Source organism: Tachysurus vachellii, chromosome 18, assembly GCF_030014155.1.
Source record: "Tachysurus vachellii isolate PV-2020 chromosome 18, HZAU_Pvac_v1, whole genome shotgun sequence".
Taxonomy (NCBI): Eukaryota; Metazoa; Chordata; class Actinopteri; order Siluriformes; family Bagridae; genus Tachysurus; species Tachysurus vachellii.
Genome location: NC_083477.1, coordinates 13,886,457 through 13,909,818, shown reverse-complemented (window position 1 = coordinate 13,909,818; position 23,362 = coordinate 13,886,457). Strand labels below are relative to the sequence as shown.

Below are 23,362 nucleotides of genomic sequence, written 5' to 3'. Positions count from 1 at the left end.
TTTCTGAGCTGAAAGAAGGCTACCCTTGTGATATTTATTTGAGACACCGGTATCAATAATCACACCAAGGCCTTTTACTGCTGCACATGATGTAATAGAAAGACCATCCAGGTTAACTCTCCTTTTACTGTGGACCTAGTAAAAGCACTTCTGTCTTGTCAGAGTTAAGCAGGAGGAAGTTAGTAAGCATCCACTGTCTTATGTCCTTCACTCAATCTTCAATCTTATTAAGCTGATGTCTCACATCTGACTTAGTTCGAAACATATAGCTGCATGTCATCAGTATAACAGTGGAAACCAATACCATATTTACGAATAATTTCACCAAGGGGTAGCATATATAAGAGAAAAGCAATGGGCCTAAAACAGAACCTTGCAGAACACCAAACATTACCTTCATTTATTTAGAGTGGTCAATCCTGCCTTTAGTGCATTAAAGGAAAATAGACCATTAGAAAGTAAACCATTAGAATGATTGTACATGTCTCTGATCTGGCTGTTGTGAACAGCTTTGGCACAGCAAAGCATGGCAGAGCATTCACCAACAGTACACACCGGATCAATAGCAGAAGCCCTTGTGCAAGCAGCAAAGCCAAACAGGTGTAGATTGCCACAGTGCACTTGTACTTTAACAACTGCAAGTTACACTACATAATTCTACAATGAAAATGCTAGAAGACAACAGGCCAAAGGCAGTAACTCTGAGATATGGCTAGCATCTCGCAACAGCATTAAGTTTCAGATAAGGGTTAAGAAATAAGCAGTGTAAATAGCACAAACACACACACACACACACACACACACACACACACTAATTTATATTCCTGTAAAGTAGTGAAACAATGTTTGTTTAAAGCACTATACAAATAATACTGAACTGAACTGAACTGAACTGAACTGAACTGAATGTGGGGGGCACGGTGGCTTAGTGGTTAACACGTTCGCCTCACACCTCCAGGGTCGGGGTTCGATTCCCGCCTCCGCCTTGTGTGTTTGCATGTTCTCTGTTCTCTGGGGTTTCCTCCGGGTACTCCGGTTTCCCCCCCCGGTCCAAAGACATGCATGGTAGGTTGATTGGCATCTCTGGAAAATTGTCCCTAGTGTGTGATTGTGTGAGTGAATGAGAGTGTGTGTGTGCCCTGCGATGGGTTGGCACTCCGTCCAGGGTGTATCCTGCCTTGATGCCCGATGACGCCTGAGACCCCGTGACCCGAGGTAGTTCGGATAAGCGGTAGAAAATGAATGAATGAATGAACTGAATGTCACTTAGTATTGGCTTAAATTATGTGACAGACATCATAAAAAAGTGACTTATACAACAAATGAGTGATTCCTTTTCTACAACATTCTAAACTGAGTCACTGGTCTTTTCTGGTCCTGTTTTTATCATTCACAAATGTGGTGTGTTCAGATTTTTTTTACACAACAACTTTATTACAAGTTTAAAATAATGCAACAGTTGCTAATTCTATTAAAGAAACATATGATAAACTTTATTTGGGAAATATTTTGATTTTAACAGTTTTACAGTTGAAAATGCAACAGAACACACAATAATATAGGTAAGGCAATTATTATTATTGTTTTCTTAATAATAAAGTGTAAGATTTTCCTAACAATTTCTGACAGATTACTAAGCAGAAAATCAGATCTTTGCTACTAAAACCCACGATTAAGTCTGAGTCTAGTACCATCAGATCAACAGTGTTTGTTTTTTTTTTCCATCCCAATTTTATCCCAGATCTTAATTGAGTTTCAAAAAGTCCCTGAGTATAAATTTTGACTACTGTAATTTACTTGTACACTGATCAGTACATATATGGGAAAGGAATCTGCAGAACAAATCCCTAAAAAATAAGTGCAAACAAATCAGTAACAAGTAAGACGTGAAAGGATAATGGAATGATCCAGCATGCTTACAAAAGGAATCATCACAGATTGTATGCATTTTTATTTTTTTGCCTGCCGAAACAGGACGATGCATTGTTGTTGTTGTGCAAACTATAGCTTGTTCATATATCCAGTCATTTTAACTTTATGCTAATAAAGCAGCAGCAAATTCAAACATTCAAAACAGTCAATTATTATATTGCACTTTAATGTGCAACCAAGTGGCACTTTTTATCCCACAGGCACCTACTGTAAGATGAAAATGATGCATAAATATGATGATTGTAAAGAAATTCAACTCTGAGATAGTAAACTGATATATGGAGTGGATGATGGGAAACTCTGAAGTGGGCTTTATCTTTGCATTCGCGCTTGCTTAAGTAGGATGGAGAACTTCCAGGCCTCAATGTACTGTGCTAAAAGTATCTCATTAGGGAACAGCTCCTCCACATCTGGAGGGACATCCATGTCTTTTCGCTCCATGTAGGACACCATGGTGTCTTTCACGCTGGTAAAAGAAAACCACATGTGAAATGAATTACACAGTAAATATAGTATACAGACTACTTGTAATGACTTGGAGTAAAATGTTTTCTTCCAACCCCAGCACAATGTTGCAGTCTCACCTCCAGTTGGGTTTGTAGGTGTCGGTGGCATTTGGGTTCTTCAAGACCAGCAGCAGAAACTCGTGCATTTCCAGCAAAAATGAATCTGCACTGGTCTTTGTGTAGAAGACGGTCAACAGTATTTTTTCCTCCTCTCCCAGAGTTTTCTTGTAATCGTTACTTATCCCTACAAATGGGTCCTAAGAAATACACAAATCAGCTTAAATAAAAAACGGCTGAGACCAGCAACTTGAACAATTTGAAAATGCTTTCAACAATGAAACATTACATATAGGTTAACTATACTGTACTGTACAATAAGTGGCACAATACATTCTGTTTATGGCACTAGAATTCACAACACTAATTCCTGTACCCTCTTAAGGCGTAGCATTGTCTCAGATTTGAGAGAAGTGAGGAGCTGCCACAGAGCCACACAGTGTTTCAGACAGCACCTACTCAGAACCTGTAGATTAAGCACAATGTTCATAATTATTCACATATCTATTTACACAAAGTGACAATTTATCCAAGTTTACTTCTTTTACATGTGTGAGAGAAAATCAAAATGAAAATCTTCAAAAGTCTTAGTTACCTTAAATACATGCGAGGCCATGTGGTCAGCCATTTGGAGTACGTTCTTCAGGTAATCACCCAGCTGCATATTGGGTTCTCCTCCAGTCATGGCCAGGAAGCCCAGGGCCACTTCCACAGTTGACAACGCCTCACATACGTCACTGTATGACTGCAGCTCTACGGACAGTGTGGACTGGCTTAGCGAGGACAAAGACTCCTGTAGCAGACATACAGCCAGGGATGAAAGTCAATTTCTTATCATAATATACATAAAGAGTAAAGACAATAAGCATAACCCAGAAAATACAGCGATCATTATGCATATACATTCACCAGCCACTTTAAAAGAAACCTGTACACTTGCAGTTCAGCCAGTTATATGACAACAGCACAAGAGCATTGGTTAAGTTTACGGTCAGATATCAGAAAGAGGGGAAAGTGATCTCAGTGAATGTCTGGATAATTTCATGAATAAGCAGGTATACAGTTATTCATTTTAAAGTGACTGATCAGTGAGTCACAATAAAAATCGAAGATGTTTTGAAAATTTCCTAAAACTTACTTGATGAACTTTGCCTTTCACGTCCTGGAAGATATTTTCATAATTCCGGTCATGTCTGTTTATAAGGGTTGGAATTCCCTAAAAGACGTGAAGATAAATATTATTTTCATGGGCTGAATTCATAGAAATATAATGTAGTTTTAAGTGTCTCTTGCATGTTCTGCAGACCCACATTAAGGCTGATTACTGGCTTGCCCTGCAGGAAGCGTGTGAGGAGCTGCTGCTGGATTTTGGGCAGGTCATATTCGGACAGTGTCTCACGGCCACACTCCATGCTGTACTGGCAGTTGGAAAGCACCAGTGGTATCAGATCTCGTTCTACCTCGTATCTGATCACATGGAGCTCTGTCAGGTCTGCTGGAGACACTGTGTAGCTGTGTGAAAGAAAAAGAAAACAAGGGACAAGATAAGGTCAGAATTTGTCCGCCATTATGTTTAAAAACATAAAATGTCTTTGTTTTGTGGTAAATTAGCTTAAACACACACAAAAAAATACAAATAAGAATGTACATTTATTTTCAGAAAATCTCAATTCAATTCAATTTATTTGTATAGGACTTTTAACAATCCCCATTTTCTCAAAGCAGCTTTACAGAAGTATGGAAACATAAGAGCAAAAAAAGAAATAAATATATAAGAAGAAGAAGAAAAAACAAGGATAAAAATAAATAAACGAAACTACCCAATTAAAGTTTAAAATGAATTTCAAAAAGATTAACTTAAAATTTCAAATACTATATATCTATTACTATCCATAATGATCAAGCCGGAGGCAACGGCGGCAAGGAAAAACTCCCTGTGTTGATATGAGGAAGAAACCTTGAGAGGAACCAGACTCAGAAGGAAACCCATCCTCATATAATAGTGCAGCCGAGAGCTCCTGAGGAACTAATGGGTCATCGTAAACTCTGAGTTCAGTGCAGACCTGATTGCTGATAAAGCAGGGTTCCCACTCTTTTTCAGAGATCATTTTCCAGGACTTTTCCAGGACATTTCAAATTTAGCAAAAAAAAAAGACAAGGATCACAGATTCACGGCCTAAAGTAATATGTTCTTCTCTCCAGAAGTCTTAAAAACAGCGTACACTTTATGGCTATTACTTAACTATACTTTTAAAGACAATTTGTCATGTGGATGAAATTTCAACATTTATAAAATAAAAAGACCACACATATTAATACCCTTTCCTTTCTCAGGCCAATCCCGTCATGCACGCTTTAGTTTGCTGTGCATTCCCCTTGCACATGATATTCAGATTAACAAGGTTAATATAACCTGCTTACCCGTCACCATTTGCTGAAAACATTCGAGCACTTAAACCATTCCTAGCACCTGAAACCGCCAACACGAGACAGCGTCATCCTTCACAGCGAGATTATACAGCATAACAAAAAACCTGTCAAAACTCAGCATCCCTGAACAGAGCGCTTTCTGTTACTAACGTTAATTGTTTCGACCAGTTGTAAACTGTTCTTTAAATGATCAAGAACATTTAAAAATAATAATTTTCCAGGACAACAAGATTTTTTCCAGGACAATTTATGTTTTCTCTCATTTTCCATGTGTTTTCCAGGACTGGAACATTGGTCATTAATTTTCCAGGATTTCCAGGTTTTCCAGGACGCGTGGGAACCCTGTAAAGACCAGACCATACAGCTGACTGACACAACATTGGTTCAAAAGAAGGCATGACAAAAATAACAAAATAAAACACCACATTACAATGAACTAGACTCTCTACAAGTTCTTATGAATAAAAACTGTAGCATGTTCCCATATATAATCTATCTATGAGTTTAGGATCTCTCCTCCATGGTTTCCTGTTTCACATGGGTATACATATGAGTCTTAGTCATTTATTGGCCTTCATAAATCAGACAAGGTCAATACAAATACCTACATACCTGAATTATTAAAACAATTAGAGCTGAACTATGTTGTATGGTCAGATGAGCCAAACAAATCTGTTAGGTACTCAAGATGCCACTATGAAGTGTGCTAGAGGAGCTGTGATGTTGTGTGCCTGCTTTTTCATGGGGTTCATGGACCCCTTCTTAGGATGCATGGCATCAGACTGCATGAAGTACCGGGAGATCTTAAATGAAAATTTGTCTGTCTGCCTAGAAGCAACAAATAGATTGTGGCTGGATATTCTCATACAGCAAAGATGAGATGGTCTAACAGTATGGAGAGTAGAAAATACATTTGAGAAGCTATAATTTAAGGGTATTTCCAACCAAATTGCACAGACTGTGTACTTCTACAAACATCTACAAAAGCTTGCACTATTCTGTATGGACAGACAAACATATTAATCAAAGTGATAGGATGGGATGAGTATTGATAAGGAACTGCTCATGTTATGAATCATTTAATCTCATCTTATAGCATGCATGGCTTCCAGTGGAACCCAGTTCTGTTGTATTTACCGATACTAACTAAAGCCTATGGATGAATGCTATATTATCTGCTGCCGATCCAGCCAAGGGCTTCATAGCTCGACGAACAATGACGTCTCCATAGCATTCACCAGACCTGAATTAAATTGAGCATTTCAATTAATGAAACGAAAATTGGAGGTAAAACACCACAATAAAAACTCTGAACAGAGGACTGCATAAAGGTCACTGACTGTAAATGATTCACAATTCACAATTACAAACAGCAATTTCAGTTCTGATTATGTTACTCAACTCAGACTTAAAAAGGGTGGGCTATGTAGAAAGGTGCTGTAATTCCTGCACTATTCACCAATTTGGATGCAAGACCCATACAAATTATTTAAGAGCATTACAAAATTTCTGCAAAATAACAGGATTTTTTTCCACTCACCATCTTTAACAAGATTTCCAATAATTCTTACTATACTGTATATACTGAATATATAGTGATTAATGCTGTGCTCCTGACATTATAACATTAGACTTGTCTGTTACTGACAGAGGAACATGTTCTTCAGTTCTGCTTACAGAAAGCACCAATTCATTTAATGCTGTTTGAATAAGACACCATAATGTGAAGTCTTTACCTTGTTTCTTCTCCGGTATGCTTGTCTACTGCATAAATTAAATCATTATGCAGAGCAATTAAGTAGCTGACCAGAGCAGTGGAACACAGACCCAGACCCTGTCTTCGTGGCAGCAGCACTTGCAGGTCAGAATTAAGGTCTAGGTCTTCTTGACAGTACTCAGCTGGAAGCTTGATCTCTCCTGACAGATAAAACAGAGTCCAGATTTTATTACAGGAACAAAAGAAAATGCAAAAGTGTTCTTATTTTTGAAACAATTTAATATAGCTTTTATTTCAACAGATTTTATTGGAAGAGGCTTACCGTTTGTAGCCAGAGATCCTCTCAGTTGGTTCCATGTGGACAGGAAGATATTGATGCGCTTTTTATATGACGTTATTAGAGATTCTGGAGGAAAAACAAGAAAATTATAAAATTCTAATGTCCAGAAGTAGACTTTTTTTTTAAGCTCATTAGCATGCATGGATTCCAAAGTACAGACATTACCTGCTTTCAGGTTCTGAAGGAACTGTGCTATAGTGCCACATTGAAGCTCCATCACATTCTGGAACTTCTTCACCAGATCCCTCTGGAGAGCAAGGATGTCTGGGAGGAAGGTGACCAACCTCAACTCTGCCTCCTAAACAACAGCATACATTAACACATAAGGCTCATAAGTGCTAACATTAACAATAATTAACAACGCATAAAACAATGCGAAATAATCAGAATCTTTTCACTCCTTGTAAGTTAATGCTTGAATCTGGATTACTTTCTGTAAGAACTTCCAGAGGATGGGAAGTGTGTCCCTGCCTCCATTCTGCTCCAAAATGTGGCCCAGGCTCAAAAGAGAGACACGTTGCCTGCAGCTCCACACAGATGAGCCATGAATCAAAGAACCTTGAGGTAAAGTGCGCAGAAACAGACGCGGCTCTCCGTATGTCAGCTTCATCACCGGGTTCGATGAGACCCTCTCATCGTCTCTGATGTAGGGGTTTACTTTTGCCAGTTGATTCTCCAAAACCTGTGGTGGTAACAAAATAAACACATAGCAAAGTAAATATCACACCGAGTACAATCACAAGATATATTGCAGGAAGAAATTTTTCCTTCTTCCTTTACTTCTTATGAACACAATCAGATTACATTTCCATAATAAAATTCTACAGAATTCAGTCATACATGCCGAACTCCATTATTTGAGTGTAAACAGACTAGTCATTATTCAAAGCCCAGATTTTACACAGGAAGTCACATCAAGGAGAAAAGTTTGCTAAGACGCAGCCATCTACCTTCAGCTGGCATGTGATAATATCAGTGGTCACCGTCATCTCCCAGTTATTTCTGGCATCTTTAGTGGAGAGCACATTATCATAAAGTACAGGCCCTGCAAAAAAATAACATAAGCACATAAGAACGCAAGAACAATATCAGCGTGTATTGATGAGTACTAGGTGACTGTGGTATAAACTTCTTACACTGACTCGGCTGATGGGGTTCTAGAAGCCTGCAGATGGTCAGGTGAATGGTGCAAACCGTGTCATCTGCCCCCTTCCCTAGAGTTCTCATTAGCTGCTCAATATCCTTCTGCAGGTGGGCCATAAGAAACGTCCCAGGTTGTGCCACAGTGGGTTTAATGATTGCGGTCAGATCCTAGAAAATACAGCAAAAGATGGGACAATTACAACAGAGGCATGAAAGAACGAACGAAGTATAAAGCAATGAATATTTCTAGATATTACACATGCAATATCACCAAGCAATCCCTCTAGACCAATAGCATCATAAAGTCCCGAATGGAATTACAATTAAGTATACCGAAAAGGGAATAGCAGAACGTGCAAGTATATATGCAATACCTGGGGCTGCTTAGAGGCTCCCAGTAGCATGGCCATATGTGTAAGTATCCTAAGCAGGGTGAATGGAGCAGGAGACATGTTCTTTGTGTCCTGCATATCTGGCTGATCTCTGCGCTGTGGATCCCCCAGGATGTGCCCTGTCTGTGTGCGGTCCCCTCTGCAATAAGAAACAAAGATCAGTCTTCTAGACCACCCACATGGCACAAATAAATATTAAAATGATTAAATTGACACCAAATATTAATTACGTGTCCAGGGACACATTTCAACAATGAACAGTAAGTCACTATTTGCAAATATGTACAGAACATATTTCTCTTTTAGACAACAGTTGTAGCTCCTGCCTTTGATCTGTATACACACAGCAGTATACACACATACAAATTTATAGCCATAAATCACTATAGGGGGAGTCGTGGCCTAATGGTTAGAGAGTCTGACTCCTAATCCTAAGGTTGTGGGTTCGAGTCTCAGGCGCCGCAGCATAAATGGCTGCCCACTGCTCCGGGTGTGTGTTCACGGTGTGTGTGTGTTCACTGCTGTGTGTGCACTTTGGATGGGTTAAATGCAGAGAACAAATTAGCCGTATGTCACGTCAGTTTCACTATTTGCAAATATATAAAGCAAATCTATAGACGTCCACTAGAGGGCGTGTACTCAGGCGACTGCACTGAGGTGAAAAAGAACATATACTCTACACAAGCTGAGTGCCAAATACTATACCATGGCCTAATATTTACAAATATTTACACTAATTACTACTATACTAATATGAGTACATACTGGTAAATGGGTTTATTTCTGCAAAGTCTGTTAAACATGAACAATTTCCACTCCAAAGGAAATGACGTAAAAATGCAGTACTGCATTGCTTTCAGTGGTACAGCAAGATCATTTTAATGTACAAATCAGTGAAATTGACAAGTTAAGTGACTAAAATGGCAGCAAATGCAAGTCTAGCTTGGTTGTTGGTACCTACTTGAAGCCTACTGTGTCCACTACGCCACAACAAACATATAATCATACGTAAAAATGCTTAGCTTAATTATCAAGTCGATATTTGACTATTTCTATAATTACTGTAACCATTCAATGCATTTCCTATGCACTTAAATCCTTAGTGAAACTAAATAAGAATTACTTACTGTACTGCAAATGCGTGGAAGCCTTGAACAGGTCTGTGTTGAAGACCTCCTATCTCTACCTTGCAGTCTGGACAGCGACTCTTCTCCATTGGCTGGCCACACTAATGCGACATAAAAAAGGAAAACAGTACTTTCAGATAAATTAACACAAAACCAACCCAAGGGCAAATAAGGAAAAACATTTGTTAAATTGACCCACCTCCCCAACAGTGCATGGGTGCCCATTTGGACAAACTGAAGAGAAAAGAAAAAAGTAAACTATATTAAATATAACAATTGCAGTAAAATGTGGACATGTAATGAACAGTTATCATATTCAAATATGAAGCAAGTAATATTAATGATAATAATGAATGCAACAATAATATGAACATTTGGAAATGACTGTTTCTCAATGAATGTTTCACAATTAGCAGGTCTTGCAAAAACCTACAAATTTGTACTTACAATACCACTGCAATTGCCCCATGGCCTGCTGGGCAACAGCAAGCATGTCATCTGGCATGGTGGGTAAGAAGGCTCTCTGTACAGACAAAAAATAAGACAGACATCATTGTATATTTTGAAAAACCTTCACAATACAACCTTGCTTTACTACAGTAAGAACATCCATCAACCGAACCTGCATGTTGGAGGGAAAGAAAGCGAGCTGTAAGAGGGGCTGCAACACTGCTTGTTTTGCACAGAGAAGCACTGCTGCCAGGTGAACAGTGAGCTCCAGGACCACAAAGTCAACACCCGATAAATTGGGATGTAAATGCAGGGCAGGTAACCGGTTATGTACCAGAGCATGAGCAAAGTCCCTGGTTTCTGGCACAACAAAGAATTTAGAGTTCTTGATGAAGTCTTCAAGTGCTGCCAATTGCTAAAAAAAAAAAAAAAAAGAAAATAAAAAGGAAACGAAAAGTTAATGAGGCTTTCAGTTTCAATATACACTGTATGGCCAAAGGTATGTGGACACTTGATCAATTACAAATTTGTTTGTTCCATTCCAGATTTAGCTCCACTTTTGCTGTTATAATAGCACTAGTGAGATCAGGCACTGATGTCAGGAAATGAGTCAGCGGTTCCAGTTCATCCCAAAAGCGTGGGGTTCAGTGGGGTTGAGCTCAGGGCTCTGTGCAGGTTTTCCCACACTAAACATAGCAAGCCATATATTTAGGGAGCTCACTTTGCACATAAGGGTACTGTAATGCTGGAACAGGTTTGGTCCTTTTAGTACCAGTGAAGGAAAACATCAATGTTACAGCATAGGTATTTAATAGTCTTTACAATTGTGTGTATAAGCCTAGATATGGGAGTTATGGTCAGATGTCCACATACTTTTGGCCATATCGTATTAAGAAATGTGGCTATGAAAAGAAAGCAGTGTACATGTAGAAGAGTCAATGTACTCACCTCAGCTGTAGGATGCATGGTGGAATTCTTAGCTCTGTACAAAGTGGTGACCTCTCTATACAGAGCTAATAAAATGTATACGTTCTTCCTCACAGGTGAACTTCTGGAAATCTGTATTTAAAATCCCAACTCAAGTTATTGAGTATCTGATTAATCAAGACCAATTCTGCACGATTTAAAATATATTTTCAAAATAACTGATCATATGTTACCTTACAAGCTTCCTCCAATCTTTCCATTTTCCCTTCTAACACGGCCTTGGCTACTGCATCTCGGATAGCTTTGTACTCCACACCACATACCAGATATTGGTCAATTTGGCTAGTTTCTTTTCTCTAAAAGATAAAACACTATAAATATTAGATGGAAACTTTTATAATGCAAGGATATGGGGGAAAAAAACACCTAACTGGTTTAGATCTGAATTTGTTTGAGGGACTTTTCAAAACATACCATCTGGAGAACCTCTTGAGGAAACAGCCAACTAAGCTGATCTTCATGTAGAAGCTTCTGGATGTATTCTACTCCATTTAGACTACATATTTTTCTGACGAGGTACACCCTGTACCAGTCATTCCTACTGTATTTGCATAGATCCTGCACTGAATCCAAGAATGCCGCCACTCCAGCTGAGCTCTGCTTTTGAGCATCTGAAAATTAAACATGAATAAATTATATAAAGTCAGGAATGTTCTCAGAAACTATGAAGTTGGAAACTTCAAAGAATAAGAAAAAGAATAAGAAGCCAGATATCCCAACTGCGAGTCATATTTATAGAGCCGATGTATTTTACTGACACACAAAACATACAGCTGACTGCAAAAAAACGATCAATTAATCGTGCAATTCTAATAGCTAATAGTTACCTGCAGTGGAGCTTCCGCTGACTAGTAAATCTGCTGCCATATCTAGGCACAGGCGAGTTCTGGCCACCTGTTGTAGGTGCTCTATGGTCACGGTTTCAGTAACTACAGCTCCAGTATGCAAGAATTCCAACAGAAAATTCTTCTCCTCTAGCAGACAAGCCTGCTGCTCAGCCACCGAATGCCACCGGGTTCGCTCAAACATAGAGTCCTACACATATAAAATAACAAACTGACTATATAAGAATTACATAACTAGAATTCTAGAAAACATGAAAACGAGAGACACGAGAACTGGAAAACGTCTCAAGTTCCTAAAAAAAGCCCACCTCAAGGCAGTTTATATACAGACAATAAAGCTCAGCTTTGTCAGCTTTTTCCAGGATGTTACTCTGCTCCACTTCTGTGAGGTGTTGCTGAAGGTAATCTTTCACATCAGCAAAGCTAAGAGGTAAAGAAAAGAAAATGAATCCAGAAACAAAATTGAAATGCAGTCATGACTCCATAAACAGCTCGATGACCTCACTCTCACCTGTACTTGAGCAGCAGTTTGAGCACAACAGACCGTACTACAGGGTTTTTGTCCACAGAGTCATCAAACGGAGACAGAGCCTTGGTCAAAAACCGCCGATCACAGCCTTATGAACGAGAAAATAATATTCAAGTAAATATTTGGGCAAGCTCGTCCTAGACCAAACAACAACAATCCATTTCAACCCTTCCTCCAACCTCGGATAATGGGTACAGAGCCTGCCGCCACCATGAGGAATGACAGCAGGTGAATGATGATGTCTTTATTGGGTGGTGTGTTGTCTCTGAAGCAGATTGTGGAGACAAGGTCAATGAAGAAGGCATTGCACTGCTTTCTGAAGTGGCCATTTTTTTTTATTTGGGTCCTAAAAGGCAAAAACACACAATTCATTTAAACTAGTTGGTGTAATTTTGAGCTCTGTAAGACTGACATGACAAAATTTCATGATAGTCTAGAAGTGGGAAATGTTTCATTTTGGTGCGTTCTGCTTACCGAATCATCTCAGATGGCTTTAGGTCAAAGTCATCATCTATTACATGCATGCAAAGGGGGCAGTACATCTGTCCTGGAATCAGCCACTGCTTGATGCAGGCTAGACAGTAGATATGCTGACAAGGAAGACTCAGAGGATCATGAGGGTCTCCCATACACACTGGACATGGCTGGAAACCAAACCTGGATGCATAGGTAGAGACAGACTTAGCTTCTCAGCCATTACCAGTTTTTACTCATTAATTGCTGCCATCAATCAGATATCATAATAACAAATGAAGGAATATTTGTACCTAAAAATTCGATCATTTGCTCCATCTTTGCAGGTTTTGAGGACGGTAATAACTGCCTCAAATGGCTGTTTCATTTTGAGGTCAGAGTTCTTGTGCAAAACCTAAAATAAATTGTCAAAAACTGTTAAAGAGACGTCTACCAGAAAAAAAAAAAAAAAAAAAAAAAGAGAGTTAGTAGGCGAGGGTTTAAAAATGGACTTACTTGAGCCAGCTGTCGTGTGTGCTCCAGGACCAATGGCTTGAGATCCTTCTCCACATCCTCTATACCTAGAAGTATGTGCTCAACAAATAGCGAAAGGGCATGGATACGTCGCCACCCATGTCTAAACAAACAGCATATGAGCATTTAAATGTGTTTAGAGCATATCCACTTATATGAATGTGAAAATGTTATTTGCTTACTGGACACGAGATATAATGGTTTTGCTCCTTTCCCCATAGTGTCGGATGCTCTCCTCTGAGCAGACCAACTCAATTGGCACTTGCAATTTCTTCACCTGTCTTAGCCAAGCTTCACAATTTGTGAATAAGCCTTGGGGTTCCAGATACTCGACACAGGCCATGGCAGCATACACATCAAGTACCTAAGGAAGATACAGATTGAAAAATACAGGACAGATTGAAAAGTATGAAATGATTTTTACAACCTTGGGAAAAACCAATGGGAACTAGCCCATGTAAAAAATATCAAACAAAACATCCTACAAATCAATAACAGCTTACCATTTCCATCTCCTCTCTGGACTCTGCTTTGTCCAGGAGCACCTGAGCAATCTGGGGCTCGATGGTGATCATTCGGTAGAAGTTCTGCAGGCGGTTCTTAAACTCGTGGTAGGCAGCATGGATCCAGGTAAAAGACGTCACATCGTTTTGCACTTCCTCGTGACGTCTTCTCAATTCATCCACACAGCACGTGAGAGCTCCCACTAGGAGCTGAGGAGTACACATACGAACATTTTTTGGAAATGTATTCTATTAAAAGTTGAATGGAATATACAGGTGTATACAATCTTAATAAATTAGAATGTCAAGGAAAAGTTCATTAATTTCAGCAATTCAAGTCTTGTGTTTTATATAAATTCAGTACACACAGACTGAAGTAGTTTAAGTCTTTGGTGCTATTAATTGTGATGATTTTGGCTCACATTTAACAAAAACCCAATCAATCTAAAAAAATTTGAATATGGTGACATGCTAATCAGCTAATAAACTCAAAACACCTGCAAAGGTTTCCTGAGCCTTAAAAATGGGCTCTCAATTTGGTTCACTAGGCTACACAATCATGGGGAAGACTGCTGATCTGACAGTTGTCCAGAAGACAACCATTGACACCCTTCACAATGAAGGTAAGCCTCAAACATTTATTGCCAAAGAAGCTAGCTCTTCAGAGTGCTGTATCCAAGCATGTTAACAGGAAGTTGAGTGGAAGGAAAAAGTGTGGAAGAAAAAGATGCACAACCAACCAAGAGACCTTGAGAGGCTTGTCAAGCAAAATCGATTCAAGAATTTGGGTGAATTCACAAGGCTGGTGTTGGTTCACTGTGTTTTTTGAAAACCAAAGTCACTGCACCCGTTTTCCAAGAAGATATAAAGCACTTCATGCTTCCATCTGCTGACCATCTTTTTAAAGATGCTGATTTAATTTTCCAGCAGGATGTGGCACCTGCCCACACTGCCAAAAGCACCAAAAGTTGGTTAAATGACCATGATGTTGGTGTGATTGACTGGTCAGCAAACTCACTAGACCTGAAATCCATAGAGAATCTATGGGCTATTGTCAAGAGGAACATGAGACCAAAAAATACAAATGAGCTGAAGGCCACTGTCAAAGAAACCTGGGCTTCCGTACCACCTCAGCAGTGCCACAGACTGATCACCTCCACGCCATGCCGAATTCAGGCAGTAATTAATGCAAAAGGAGTCTTATGAAGTATTCTAATTTTTTTGAGATAGTGAATTGGCGGGTTTTTGTTAAATGTGAACCACAAATCATCACAATTAAAAGTACCAACGACTTAAACTACTTCAGTCTGTGTGTACTGAATTTACATAATACACGAGTTTAACTATTTGAGTTGAATTACTGAAACAAATGAACTTTTCCATGCCATTCTAATTTATTGGAATGCATCTGTATGTGTCAAACCCCCTTTTAGATGCTGACCTTTAGTTCAACCTCTGTATTTATTGTTGTTGTCAAAGAGATGAAATCCTGAAGATATCTGAAGAAAAACTCCTCTTGCATTTCTTGTTCAGCTTCTGCGATACAGCGGCCCAGCTGAGTCTTCCAAAAGAATTCCTCAAACTGTTTCAGGCTGTGGCCTGAAAAAGAAAAAAAAAACAGAGCAGTCGAATGAAACCAAGAAGACAATCCTACAGAACAGCTGATCTTGATCCGGCATTTAATGTGGGGTGTACATTGTTTGAAAGCCAATGTTGACATTTGAAATCACCAAAACAAACACGCCCCTAACCCAAATGGGTGTCACCCCTGTTTTGATAGCTCCGCCCCACACATACTGTACATACGTAACCCAGGTATCTATTATGGCGGAACCTGCTGGGGCAGGTGGCCGAGGGGCTATTTTTATCAATAAATGAACTCAATGAGTAATACTATGGTAATACAAATGTCTTTTTGTAGTACTGTGTGTTGCGCCGTGAAAGGTTTAGCTCCGTTTCACGCAGAAGACGTTCAGTTCTCTCCAGCGCTGGAAAGTATTAACACGGGTCCTGCTTCTTGCCTTATCGTAAGCCTTTTTTCGCTTTCGGCTAACGTCAGACATGCGCACTGAACACTGTCTCTGCTGCAAGACACGCCCCTTTCTGCTCAATGGCTACACATTTGTTTTGTTTGTCGGCCCGACTCAGCTTTCTGAAGCATTTCTCAAACATCGTGCACTCCACCTTTAATCTGAATAATTTCAATGATGACATCTGTATGATAATCATGAATCATTTTGAACACTTATTTACACTTATGCCACCAGATTGTTCTAACGTTTTCATTTGTCCTTTTCATCTGTCATCACAAAAGCCTGTCATTTTAACAGCTGTGTACATTTTGTGTGTGTAGGCTCACTGTTACCTTCTCTGTGCAAAGCATGTACCCAGAGTTCCTCTAAATGATCCTTGATTATCCAGCTAAACGGCATTAAGCAGCCTGTATTCCTATGAACCACAATGTTGTTCTGGACAACAATTGTCTTTGTCACTGAGCTAGAAAAGACACAGACAGCAGAAAATATATTCATACATATAGTATAATATTATTCATTATTCATACATATATTTCTGCTGAGGCAAATCAATACAGTAATGTACATATGAGATACTTACTTAGAATCCACTCTTGTATATGGAACATTTAAAAACTTGACATTTCCAAAGATGTCCAGCCACAGTTTTTTCACTGATTCACCTGAGTTTTCATCTAGCAAGATGTCGAGATTGCGGTCACGGTCAATAATTGAGACCAGCTGTGCCAGGAAGGGAATAACTGCAGCTTGGACCCGCTTCCATAAGGTATTTCTGGAAATAAAATTAAAAACAATATAAACAAATTCCTGTTAAAAAAATATATTATTAATGCAATGACAGGAAGAAATATCTGCTTGCCACTGTTTTACTGATGGTCTACTGACTGTAAATAAAAATAAATAAAAAAAACTGCTGCAAAATTAGATCCAACATAATTAATGTTGGTAACGTAATTGTTTGTTGTAAAAAGACTAGATCTTCCTTTATCAAAGTACATTTAATTTGATTGTAATTAAGCAGCACTCCGTCCAGGGTGTATCCTGCCTTGATGCCCGATGACGCCTGAGATAGGCACAGGCCCCCCGTGACCCGAGGTAGTTCAGATAAGCGGTAGAAAATGAGTGAGAGAGAGTGAGTGTAATTAAGCATTTGTTTTCTTGTTTTTAACCTACCTGAATGTCCCACCCTCTTGTAGGGAATCAATATTGGATGCTTCTTTGAAAACCCAGTTCTTTGCAGAGAGAGTGCATTCATCATGGTTCATCAACAGAGCATGGAGACGGCGCTTTATGGTTTTCAAAAAGGTTGCTGTTGATTGTAAAAGCAAAATGTTTAGTGGTTAAATAAATCTTAAAAAAAGTTAGATACATATATATAAATAATGTTCAGACCTTGAAGTTCCTCATTATCAGACAGGAGAGTCAGCAAAATCTCTACTCTCCTCGTGCTGCGACAACCTGCATCCCCCTGGTCTTGCAGCATTCCCACTGCACTCTGAACACAGCTACGAACCAGGGCTGTGGTATCAAGAACATTTTCCCAGCTCTTGAGAGACCGCAAAGAAAAAATAAGCTTAAATTTCAGCTTCAGTCCACATGCCATTATAATACGCATAATAATATGAACATGATGTTGATTTTAATGTGAAAATTTACTATATTGTCATCGTGTTCCTTTTTTTCAGCTTCTTCTTCTCTATACATATCCTCTGTCTCCATAGCTGTTACAGACAAGACAGAATTTGTACCATTAGACAAACATCTGCTGAAGGTCTAGCTGCAATCAAAAAGAGTACATTTAGGAGGAGTTTTTTTTGTTACCTTCGGGCCTATCTTCCGTTTCCTCAAACAGCTGACTGATGGTAAGACCCTGCAAGGCTTTAATATCTGAGATAATATCTTTAGATTTTCTAAGGTCATCAATGTGGACTGATTTCCAGGGGTCTTAACAGAAGAAGAAAAAAAAACACATCAGAAATCACTGAATATGCCATTAAAACCATGGGCATTAATATTAAATTAAACACAAACACAATGAAACACAAAGGTGGTCAGTTTTAATATACACTATGTCACAGACATTTGTTGAATATCCCATTCCAGATTTAGCCACCCGTTTGCTGCTAGGACAGCTTTCGTTTTGGGGATTAGTGCTCATTCAGGTATAAGAGCATTAATTAGGTTTAAACTGATCTTGGACAAGAAGGCCTTGCATGCAGTCAGTGTTCTTCCCAATATACATCCCAAAGATTCAGTTCAGTCGGGTTGAGGGCAGAGCTTGGTACAAAAGCCTCAGATTCTTCCTAACCAACCTTGTCATTGTGGACCTCACTTTGTGCACAGGGGCACAGCCAGGCTGCAACAGGTTTGGACCAAAAAGTTGTGGAAATTAAGGAAATCCTAATGTCAAAGCAAATAAGGTATTCTAGATAGCTGGGGGCTTCAAACTTTGTGCCAGTTGTCCAAAAACCTCTGATCATAAAGTTTATCTCGCATGAAATTCGGCATATGATCAAAACCTTTGTCTCACCTCCATGAAATCCGACATAGGATGTTCCACCTTCCACCCTTGGTAGTTTGGTAATGAAGTACACAAAGACCTTACTGTCCTTCTCCTTCCGGAATTTGTTGATTTCACCAATGGAGGAGTATCTAAAAAAACATTAAAGATCACGACTGATTATACGTCATCAAAGTCTCACTTTGGCAAGTGAAATAATAAGTCTGATAGTAAGAAAGAGAGTAAGACAGATGAAAGACTTACTTTGCAGATGCAATGAGGTTGGAGCTTTGTAAAGCTTCATCAAATTCAGTCTGAATAATTAATATCTTGTTCCCAGAGGTACTGTCTAAAAAGTTTCTGGGATGGCAGAAATGGTACGGATTATTAGCATGGAGGAAACAGCTATATTTCTAGATGATGTAATGGGCAACTATTCGTACGTACCTGATTTTCTTTAGGAAAGAATGCTCTGTATCAAACTGTTGCAGTGCAAGTAGCTCGATATTTGGAACCACTTCCTGTAGCTGCGTAATGTCTGATGCTGTTAGAAGTCTGGAGAAGGTAGTCACCTGCAGGGTTTCAAAACAAATCGAGAATTATCCGCAAAAGCTAAGGTTTAGTATAATGTATATACATATACTGTAATTCTCTCATTCATTTTAATTACTTAAGAGTGTCAAACGGTTTTGGAAATATTAGCCTATTTCTATTAACAGACAGAGTGAACATTATGTCATTGTTTTATCAATTATAACATTAAGAAACCCTTAAACATACCAGAGATTTATTTACAAAATAATTCACTTACAATAAAAAATATTGGCAGCCTGAATTAAATTATGAGTTGCTGGATACCAGATGACAGAGAAAGCATAGATCAATATCGCTGTAGAGTTTCTATTTTTCTACCCTGAGCTTCCCTTTTAGCTACATCATATTCCCACAATTCAAGATGAGTCAGCAAATATTCAGAGTGGCTTGCAATCATAACAAGCAATCAGCCAATGCCCACTTCAATTCATGTGTCATACACGTGTACAGCTTTCACAGAAAGTAATTACATAGGTCACTTCACTGGTGGTAGTTTAAGAAGATGATTTAAGAAGCATCGTGTGCTTGCAATTTCACCAATTCACATAGTTTTAAAAAAGCACAAATTTGTATCACAAAAAGTTGTATCACAAATTTAGAAAAAAGCTGCAGCCAAATGGCAGCGTTTAAACACAGAATTAACCCACATCAGATAATCAGTAAAATAGTTTTACCTCAGTGAAAGATGCATGGTTCCACTCTTCCTGCTGGATGTGAGAGAAGATAAATTCAGCCATACAGTTGTGCTTCTGCTCTTCAAAGTACACCCTTGCTAGGTGTTCACCTTCCACTCTGGACAGAGCTGAACTATCTAGTCGCACCACTGCATCTGGTGTAGCACAATTCAGTAGGATTAGTTTGGCTTCATCCAACAGCTGTCGCTCAGGGTCTGAAAACTCCATCTCTCCTTTCGGTCTTTCCATAACTTGCAAGATGACTGAAGCACAGGTGTCAGAGTGATATCCAATGAAAACATCAGCTGGGCAGTACTGTACTGCCTGGGGAGCAAGTGAGTGTTGACTGTTAGTTGTAATAAAATCGCCAACCCATTTTTCAAGCACTTTTACAAGCTGCTTTTGTTCGTTTTTCAGCACAGTGTTAATGTCCAGATAGTGTTTCTCCAATCGGTTAATCAGAGGAATGGGAAATTGTTTGTAGACAACTTCCTTCTCTTCAATCACTATGAGCCTGAAGTCCTTGTGCACTCTACACTTGACCCGGTGGGTTCCAAGGCCCAAATCCACATACTTCTGACCTCCAAGGCAAACATAGTATTGATTGAGTGCATCATATAAGCTTTCGTAGAGGTTTTGCAAATTCAGAAGTACAATGGTTTGACCAGTCTCCATGCAAATCTTGACACGGTTAATATTGCGGCAAATCTGGGTGTACTGTTGGTCTTTAGGGAAGCTTGAGCCAAAGATGATTTCAGGTTGGTACTGTTCAGAAAAGAATGTCTGCTGAAGAATCTGTAGAGCCGCATAATTTTTCGTTAGAATGAGCAGGTAGCGGCACTCCTCGTCTTGAGCAATTGCTGTGATATTTTGTCTCACGAGCTCAATTGTATCAATGCTTTCAAGGTTAGGTTTACATCGAAGCCTGTTGGTGAAAACAGTGACACACTTCACAGTGTCTTTACCACTGAAGTTTCTCAACACTGCCTCCACAATCTGATCTGCATTTGGCTTTTGATCTGATGCTTTGGCAATAGCAAACAGCATCTTAATCAAACTGTAATAGTCACGCAGGCCAAAAAATCCTTTCCCTTCTTCCTTGCAGATTCTGAGGTAAGCTTTAGCAAAAGGCTGAAAGAAATCCCTAACCTTCTCAAGGATCATTGCATCAGAAGAACAAATGCCTTTGGCACTCTCAATCAACTCCTTCTCATCAGGATCACCACGGGAAACAAATATTCCTCTGTTCATCTTTGCTGGGTCTAAAGCCCAATTAGATATACCAATGAATCCAACCTTCTTGTGAGGCAGGGGTTGATCATCTATGCACCCTTCCTCAAGAAGAGGATGGAGGGTTTTCAGAGGCATTTTCGGAGAATCCTCAGCTAGCCCGATCTCATCCAGTACCACCACAGAGATATACTCCTTTAGATTCTTTCCATCTTGAAAACGTGCACACTGCTTGAAGGTGTTGATGATGCCTTCTGGTGTGGAATGAGGACTGCACTGGAATGACACCAGATGAATCTGTTTTAGTTTTCTAAACAAGTCTGAGTGAGCTGCTTGACCTTGCATAGCATCTGCAACCAGGGTTTTAGACAGAGATTTGGAGCTACCAGGCTTCCCAACCAAAAAGAGAGGAATTCGTAGCTCAATGCAAATCACCATCATGAAAACATTTTCCTTCAAAGCATTATTTCTTGCAATGGTTTCCCCTAGTGGAACTCCACTGAGAAGAAGATCTTGCATGACTGAAATTTCTTGCATTAACTTGACCGGGGTGAATGTCCCTGGGAAGTATTTACAGATTTTGTTCCTGTACTTCTCTTTGTCCTCCAAGCAAGCATGGTAGCACACACCAATAGCCATAACTAAACACCAGATAATAATGTCTCTTTCATCAGTGTCTCGTTGACTCTGCTCATTTTTTTGTGCTCTTTGCTTATTTTCATACCTGGAAAGTTCTGACAGCAACATTTCATTATTTTGGTAGAACCATGCAAAAACTTGCATGCAACGTTCAACATCCCTCAGGCTTACAAAACTACATTCATCATTTCTTGTCCTCATATACTTTTGTGACGCTGACAAGACATCTGTGATGATCTTGATGTAGCCCTCATGCAAAGAGTGGTTTTCAACCACCCTCTCGACTATTTGCTGAATGTACATTTTCTCAGTACCGTCATTAAGTTGTCCAAAATCCCAAACTAATGGAATCATGCTAGGAGGCAAGGCCTGCACCCTGTACACAAGTTGCCGGAGGGGAATGGATCCGAGCTTTTCATCCGTTTGTTCAGCTCGCACTCTATATCCCAAACCAGCTGACTCCAATCTCTTAATCATAACATCTGTGTGTTTCCTGTATGGGTTACATGCAGCAATAATCTGCAAGCCAGTGTTTGGCATCATGGCTTCTCCCTCTACTGTCTTATCACATAGTACTTCTTTAATGCTGCTGATGGCCTCTGTTGTGTTTGCCTCATCAAAGAACAATACAGAGTCAAAACCATAATCTGCTTTATTGCTGCATGCAATGGACTCTGCCTCTCTCACTTTGGTATAAATCATATCAGAGCTTGTTCCTCCATGGACTTTGACCAGTTTCATATTCTCTGTGGCAACTCCACTCCTTCGTAGCTCACACAAGAATTTAATTAACCTGGTCTTTCCGCACCCAGTCTCACCCATGATGATGACTGGAATGCCACACCTGAAGCGCATGTGGATAGCCAAAATCTTCAGTATGTTGTCAGTAGTCAACTCATAAGTTTCATCTGGGTCAAGGGGCCACTGTATTCCCAGAACATTGCAGAGTCGCTCAATTTTCTCTCCTCTTGGGAGACTATCAAAGTCAATGTTAAAAGGAACCCTCTGGAGCCTGAGACCCTCATACAGATCATTAGTCATGATGTTCTTTTTGATCACTCGCTTTGTTGATGGAGCAATGGCATCTACCGAATTCTGATCATTTGGCTGTAGATGAAAGCCAATAAATGTCATGGATACATGGTCATCATTGAAAAAAATGTATGGATGTGGCTCTGATTCCCATCTCTTCCTGACCTTGAAAGGAGCAAGGTCTTCTTCATTAACACCTGAAATATCAATCTGTTGCCTCCCTGGGCTCTGATCAGAGATACTTAGAGAGGGTGTAGCAAAGTCCTTAGCCATGAGTATCATGAAATCAACCACAAAGTTTTTAAACCCCTTTAAAGTGTCTCCTGTGAATGATGCGTCACAGAAAACAGAAGTCTCACAGTCTCGTAACTGCAGGTTCAAGAACCACGTGAAGTTTCTCAACTCGGCCCAGGAAGGGTCCATGACACCACAGTACAGAAACAGTAACTGTAGGCATTCCACATGGGTTCCTTCAATTCCTCTGTACATAAATCCATCTAAGTTGTTTCCATGGTGGAACTGTTTTAGATACTGGTATGGGCGCTGGTAAGCCTCACTTCTGAATTCTTTATCATCCATAAGGGGGTCATCATGCACAGTTGTGGTTGGGTTTTCAGACATCCTCATTTCCAGCTCAAGGACCTCTTTTGGAGTTCGGCAGTAGACGACTGGAAACACGTTCTGAAAGGCTGTCTGGACAACCTGCCATAAA

The 23,362-nt window shown here is 39.6% G+C and overlaps 1 protein-coding gene across 2 annotated transcripts in view; it reads right to left on the bottom strand.

Annotated features, from left to right (window-relative positions):
• Positions 1-1,928: 1,928 nt before the first annotated feature.
• rnf213a (ring finger protein 213a) overlaps positions 1,929-23,362 on the bottom strand; it is a 43,385-nt gene continuing 21,951 nt past the window's right edge. The window contains exons 28-67 of one of the 2 annotated variants that reach the window (XM_060891836.1): positions 19,750-23,352; positions 18,929-19,053; positions 18,746-18,841; positions 18,512-18,633; positions 17,803-17,925; positions 17,638-17,702; positions 17,374-17,527; positions 17,155-17,290; positions 16,562-16,753; positions 16,311-16,441; positions 15,387-15,544; positions 13,946-14,155; positions 13,625-13,806; positions 13,425-13,545; positions 13,223-13,323; positions 12,930-13,112; positions 12,635-12,801; positions 12,438-12,543; positions 12,235-12,349; positions 11,909-12,116; positions 11,496-11,692; positions 11,255-11,377; positions 11,043-11,153; positions 10,267-10,509; positions 10,092-10,167; positions 9,844-9,878; positions 9,645-9,745; positions 8,500-8,656; positions 8,119-8,293; positions 7,933-8,027; positions 7,413-7,664; positions 7,148-7,280; positions 6,965-7,048; positions 6,662-6,842; positions 3,806-4,007; positions 3,634-3,711; positions 3,091-3,288; positions 2,872-2,961; positions 2,517-2,695; positions 1,929-2,398 (exon numbers count right to left, since the gene is read on the bottom strand). In XM_060891836.1, the coding sequence (XP_060747819.1) occupies positions 2,245-2,398; positions 2,517-2,695; positions 2,872-2,961; positions 3,091-3,288; positions 3,634-3,711; positions 3,806-4,007; positions 6,662-6,842; positions 6,965-7,048; positions 7,148-7,280; positions 7,413-7,664; positions 7,933-8,027; positions 8,119-8,293; positions 8,500-8,656; positions 9,645-9,745; positions 9,844-9,878; positions 10,092-10,167; positions 10,267-10,509; positions 11,043-11,153; positions 11,255-11,377; positions 11,496-11,692; positions 11,909-12,116; positions 12,235-12,349; positions 12,438-12,543; positions 12,635-12,801; positions 12,930-13,112; positions 13,223-13,323; positions 13,425-13,545; positions 13,625-13,806; positions 13,946-14,155; positions 15,387-15,544; positions 16,311-16,441; positions 16,562-16,753; positions 17,155-17,290; positions 17,374-17,527; positions 17,638-17,702; positions 17,803-17,925; positions 18,512-18,633; positions 18,746-18,841; positions 18,929-19,053; positions 19,750-23,352 (9,162 nt within the window). In that variant the 3' untranslated portion in view covers positions 1,929-2,244. The remainder of the gene's footprint in view (positions 2,399-2,516; positions 2,696-2,871; positions 2,962-3,090; positions 3,289-3,633; positions 3,712-3,805; positions 4,008-6,661; positions 6,843-6,964; positions 7,049-7,147; positions 7,281-7,412; positions 7,665-7,932; positions 8,028-8,118; positions 8,294-8,499; positions 8,657-9,644; positions 9,746-9,843; positions 9,879-10,091; positions 10,168-10,266; positions 10,510-11,042; positions 11,154-11,254; positions 11,378-11,495; positions 11,693-11,908; positions 12,117-12,234; positions 12,350-12,437; positions 12,544-12,634; positions 12,802-12,929; positions 13,113-13,222; positions 13,324-13,424; positions 13,546-13,624; positions 13,807-13,945; positions 14,156-15,386; positions 15,545-16,310; positions 16,442-16,561; positions 16,754-17,154; positions 17,291-17,373; positions 17,528-17,637; positions 17,703-17,802; positions 17,926-18,511; positions 18,634-18,745; positions 18,842-18,928; positions 19,054-19,749; positions 23,353-23,362) is intronic. The other variant, XM_060891837.1, reaches the window with a different exon arrangement.